The sequence below is a fragment of the Nicotiana sylvestris genome, chromosome 2 (assembly GCF_000393655.2).
Source record: "Nicotiana sylvestris chromosome 2, ASM39365v2, whole genome shotgun sequence".
NCBI classification, from domain to species: domain Eukaryota; kingdom Viridiplantae; phylum Streptophyta; class Magnoliopsida; order Solanales; family Solanaceae; genus Nicotiana; species Nicotiana sylvestris.
Window position 1 is genome coordinate 2,734,855 of NC_091058.1, and position 5,701 is coordinate 2,740,555.

Below are 5,701 nucleotides of genomic sequence, written 5' to 3' on the forward strand. Positions count from 1 at the left end.
ACCCTTAGACTCAAGGGTCTGTCTCCAAACCTCCAGCCTCTTGTTGATGCCACCTCGCGTCTCATCAATCAGCACCATGTCATCAGCAAATAACATACATTATGGCACCCCTCCTTGAATATGGTGTGTTAGTGCATCCATTACTGGGACAAAAAGGAATGGGCTGAGCGCAAACCCTTGGTGTAACCCCATAATAACCGGAAAATGCTCTGAGTCGCCTTCCACTGTCCTAACCCGAGTCTTAGCTACATTATACATATCCTTAATCACCCTTAGTAAGCGGAGGGAGTATTTCTTTGGAGAAAAAAATAATAATTTTGACTTTCGAGAAGCTTGGCCAAACAAGCTCTTATAAAAAAAAAAAAAAAAAAACCACGGAGAAAATAAAATTAAAATTAGTAGGCTATGGCCTATGATACAAATCTACTGTAGGCTGGTAGGCGCCACAATTGATTTGTCCCAATTTTCTAGAAATGCCATTAACTCTATCTAATCAAACCGTACATCCAGCATATTTGCTGCTCCCCTTCTCCTTCTCCTCTTTCATTTTCCAACATATTTACTGACTACTACAGTATTTCAAAATCAGGCATTTTGCTCTTTTTTCACCTCTCCCCCTTCCTCTACTTCAAGCAATCTAATCTCCGTCTACCTTTTCCTCGTTCTCAATCCATCCCCCCCAAAAACCCTAAATCCATTTAGTTCCCTTCACAATTCAAATCTCAGCTGAATATCGACATAGTTTTGTGACTTCAAATCAGTTTTAATTAAATCAACAAATTGTCACTAAACAAAAGGGCGGAGGTGGCGGAGGTAGACGGAACCCTAGAAATCGACGAGCGAGGGGGAGGGAGTTAGGGGGGAAATGCCAAGCGTGGCTGTGAAATTATACAGTGTGTTCTTCAAATTCATGTTAAAGCATCGGTTGCAAAACCGAACCAATGCCGGCGGAAGTTCTTACGGCGTCACATCGCGGCCCGATGAGGAATCAATTGCAGCTCCAAATCCTGTTTTCACCGACGGCGTTGCCACCAAGGACCTACATATAGATCCCACCACCGCCGTTTCTATCCGAATCTTCCTTCCCGAGACTTGTCTCGGCTCGCCCGATTCCGATTTAAGGGCACAATCTAAATCTAGGGTTAAGCCTTCCACTAGATTACCTGATTCAGGATCTGATCCACGTCGAAACAGCTATGGTGCTGCTACCACTGATAATGTAACCGATACGCATTATAAAAATGGCCATAGTTTCAATCATAGGAGGAATAGCTATGGATGTAATGCGGATGATCTTGCTTTGAAATCTGAAAATGGGGTTTATAGAGGATATTCTCCAGCTAGTAAAAAGTGTAGAAAGTTGCCTGTGATGTTACAGTTTCACGGTGGGGGATTTGTGAGTGGGAGTAATGACTCGACTTCGAATGATTTCTTCTGTAGAAGAATCGCGAAGCTCTGTGATGTTATTGTAATAGCAGTTGGATACAGGCTAGCGCCTGAGGATCGGTACCCAGCAGCGTTTGAGGATGGGTTGAAGGTGCTACATTGGCTGGCGAAGCAGGCTAATTTGGCTGAATGTAGTAAGTCGTTGGGGAACAGACGTGGTGGAGGTGGGGATATGAAGAAATCTGATAGTCACGGGCACATAGCGGATGCCTTTGGAGCATCAATGGCGGAGCCTTGGTTGGCTGCTCATGGAGATCCGTCGAGGTTGGTTTTGGTCTTATTGTCTTATTCAATAGTTGTTGCCTTAGTTTTAGTTTTAGATGTGGATAATTACCCGTTTCAGTAATTGGTTGATCTGTCTTGAAGTGTGGGAGCACCTCATCTAAAAGCTTAAGCTATCAAAGATAACACATTTTGTTATTAAGTGAATTATATCTTCAACAATCTGAAATGTGGTCACAAGTGTAGTTGTGAAGAATGAAAAGTTAATATAGCAGAATCTGATTTTGAATAATGGAGTGGGAATCCATATTATTAGGTTAGGACGTTGAGATACTATCTGTCCAAAGTAGGTGCAGTGACTAGGAAGGGCCAAACAGTACTGCTAAAAAAAATAATACAAATGCTTAATTTTGGGTCTCATGACTAGTGGGATTTTTACGTGGTAAATTTCTTGCATTTTCTTATGATGTAATTTGGTTACAAGTTGAATTCCATAGATAGACAGGTGGAATGTGTCTTATAAATTGGTCATTTTTCCGATAGTCCTTAGGGAAATATCACGAGATACAATGCTAAATAGCTATATCCTTTCCTGGCAGGGAAAACACTTTATTAGAGGGTTTTCCATGTGCTAATTTTTCCTATGATCGTCTGATTGTGTTGGATACGACTGCCAAATTTAGTTTGTGAATAGAAGTATTTTTGATGTTGGTTTGGGTTTGTGTCTTTCAGACTTGTTTTGAATGCTTTGTGAACGTTTTTCGTTTTGTTGCATGATTTGATGATTTATTTAAAAATGTTGCCTGATTTTGTTATTTCTGAATCTATAACATTGATGAAATAAGCTTATTATGGTCTTATTCTTTGGTCATACGATCTTGAGTCCCAATATAAATGACCTATATTCTTTAGCTCATCCTAGAATGATAAATTTTGATTGAATTAAGCTAATACTGTATACTTTATTGAATTCGATGTAAAATCTTTTTGTGAAAGAACTTAGTATCCAATTTAAGATTTAATGAGTGGAGTACCCAGAAACTTATATAATCTAGATATAATCCCCTTTAGAATCCTTACACAATCCCTGTGGGGCAATTATATTACTCAACACCTTCTAGCACATGTAACTAGATCTTTTGGCTCACAGGTGGACTTGAAAGTAGAGTTTCTAATCTGAGAAATGGGCTTACCAAATGTTGGCTCTATTACTGTGTAATAAAGAATTTGAGCATCCAAATCCAAAGCCCAAAGCAATGGGTGGAGTAGTACAAGAACTTTCTAGACTGTTTTGAAAGCCCTTAAGCAACTCATGTGAGACAATTGTATAACTGAACACGTTCCAACTCTATTAATTGAAGGTTAAATATGTTCAATAGGATATCACAATTCACAGGTACTAAAACTAGAATTTGCCAATAATTAAGGGACCAGACTAGCAATATTCCATGCATTTTACTATTCTTATTACAACTTATTATAGTCTAACTGTATTGGAGAGTATCAGTTTGACCACTATAGTCTAAAGTAAGACACTATATGTGGATGGTATTTCTTGTGCTCCCAAACTTCTAGATTTATCTCTTCATGTTTGCAATCTTGCTATTTAAGGCAGATCTGCCTGCTCTTCCTCCTTTTTCTGTTTCTATTTTTAATAATGATGAGGCTAGTGTCTGTCCTTAAGCCTGCAAGTGGTCTAGTTAGAGAAACCCTGTTTTCCAATAAGATCAAATGACATAGCACCTTGGAGGGTAATGTAGCATGCCTAATGGGGTGCAAATGGAGCAGGAGTCTGCGAGGAGCCAAGAGCTAATTCTCTGGGGTGGGACGAGGCTATAAGTCACATGGTTATTAAGTTCCTTGTGTCACAGAATGAGGTGGGTACAGCTGGTAGATTTGCGTTTGCTTGATGAGTAACTTGTGCTGGCGTCTTGACATCTGTAGTTGAATGAAGTCGCTTTCTCATGTTCTGGTTCTCTATAGTTACCCTACACGCCTAAATACTACTTTCTTATGCTTTTATCATGACAGGCTAGATCTCCTACGCCTCCTTGTTTCTCTGCGATGTTAGATATAATTAATAACTTTCTTTTTTTAAAATTTTTTGTTTGTTTTTATATGTTCAACTAGGTGTGTTCTCCTTGGAGTGAGTTGTGGAGGAAATATAGCTGATTATGTAGCCCGGAAGGCAGTAGAAGCAGGTAAGCTTTTGGATCCAGTGAAGGTGGTGGCACAGGTCTTGATGTATCCTTTTTTCATTGGAAATGTTCCAACTCATTCCGAGATAAAGCTAGCAAATTCCTATTTCTATGACAAGGCTATGTGCATACTTGCCTGGAAATTATTTTTACCTGAAGGAGAGTTTGACTTGGATCACCCTGCTGCTAACCCACTAGTTCCTGGGAGAGGAGGACCTCCATTAAAGCGAATGCCCCCAACTTTAACAATTGTAGCAGAGCATGACTGGATGAGAGATCGGGCTATTGCTTATTCAGAAGAACTCCGGAAAGTAAATGTTGATGCTCCTGTTCTTGAGTACAAGGATGCTGTTCATGAGTTTGCTACTCTTGACATGCTTCTCAAGACCCCTCAGTCTCAGGCTTGTGCTGAGGACACTGCTATCTGGGTTAAGAAGTACATTTCACTTCGAGGTCATGAGTTTTCGTATTGAGTTGGACAGATGGTCTTGTATAGCAGCATCTTTGTGACAAATGATCCTTGCGGTTTGAGGTTCACCATATATGGCCTTTAAGTTTCATCGCACATTCTTTTTTCCTCTGGATGTTTCTTTTGTAAAATAGATGTCACTTGCCAGAAACTAGGGTTTAGCTGAGTTTTGAGCCACGAATTCCTTTTATTTGAGTTAAGCATGTATGTTATCCTTGTAAACATTTTTCCTTGTATTAAAGGAAGAGATGTATTCTGCTTAGCATTACCTTTATATTGTATGGTTGGATTCCAGCAGTACTTCTCTTTAAATAACTTTTGACAGTGTATTTACAAGTTCTTGATTAGTCTGTATTGTCAAGGAGATAATTCTGAAAGCAGGAGTTCAATTGGAGGTAATGTTTTTTTTTTTTTTGGTAAGAGGGGAAACCCGCAGCCGTTACAACCTCTGCCTTTGGGGTGAGTACTTTGTGATAGCTTGCAAACCACACAGTGACACAGGGGATGTAAACTGCACTAGGCAAGCGTGCGACAGGCTCAACACAGAAGACATTGAGGGGTAATTCGATCCCGGGTCATCTATCCAAACCAACTGGGCAACCCCGAAAGATTATGTTATTTTCTTTTTAATCTTCGTATTTTAGGATATTTTTACGTTGTCTTTGACCTGTGGCCTTTAAGAGATTGTTTCCCAAAGCTTGAGTAGCTGGATTTGGTATAATATAACCTTTGTCAACGAGGTAAAACCATTATATGTAATAAAATAGAATTCAAATTGGAGCTCCCAATTTTCATTTAAACTATGAAGCTTGACATAGCATTCGTCTACTTAATTGGTTTCTGTTGGAGTGAACAACGGAGATCGATGATCCCGATGATGTCTTTATCAAATCGCCACATGCGTAACTCCTGGTTTTGAGTTATTTTCACTGTCATTGAATTTGATTTAACATTCCAACCAATTAACAAAAACTAAAGAAATGAATGTTTGCATTCATTGGGGGAAATAACGCACACTAACTACTCTTTTCTAAAAATATTTATATATTTTTTATTTATTTTTCGAGATTCAACCTAAATAAATTTGTACTAAAATTTGAAAATATGTTTTTTCGCCAATTTGATATGACTAATGGACACGGTACTTCTTAGTCTAAGCATCTTTTTAACCTAGAAAAATAAACTTATCCAGTGTAATTTAACTGCAAAAATTAGTAAAGTTATATTCAATAAATGACAAGTGTCAAGCAAATCAAGTGAAGGAGTAATTAAGATAACATAAATAATATTCCAGGACAGGACGAAAATGGTAAAACATCACAAAATAATGATGTGAAATGCTCCAATATGCAAAAGAGCTAGTAGT

The 5,701-nt window shown here is 38.6% G+C and overlaps 1 protein-coding gene across 1 annotated transcript; it reads left to right on the top strand.

The window, feature by feature from the left end:
* Positions 1 to 508: 508 nt before the first annotated feature.
* LOC104227304 (probable carboxylesterase 16) lies at positions 509 to 4,682 on the top strand. Its single transcript, XM_009779529.2, has 2 exons — positions 509 to 1,710; positions 3,799 to 4,682. Exons 1-2 carry the CDS (start codon positions 866 to 868, stop codon positions 4,337 to 4,339), a joined length of 1,386 nt encoding a protein of 461 aa, XP_009777831.1. The 5' UTR covers positions 509 to 865; the 3' UTR covers positions 4,340 to 4,682.
* Positions 4,683 to 5,701: the final 1,019 nt, after the last annotated feature.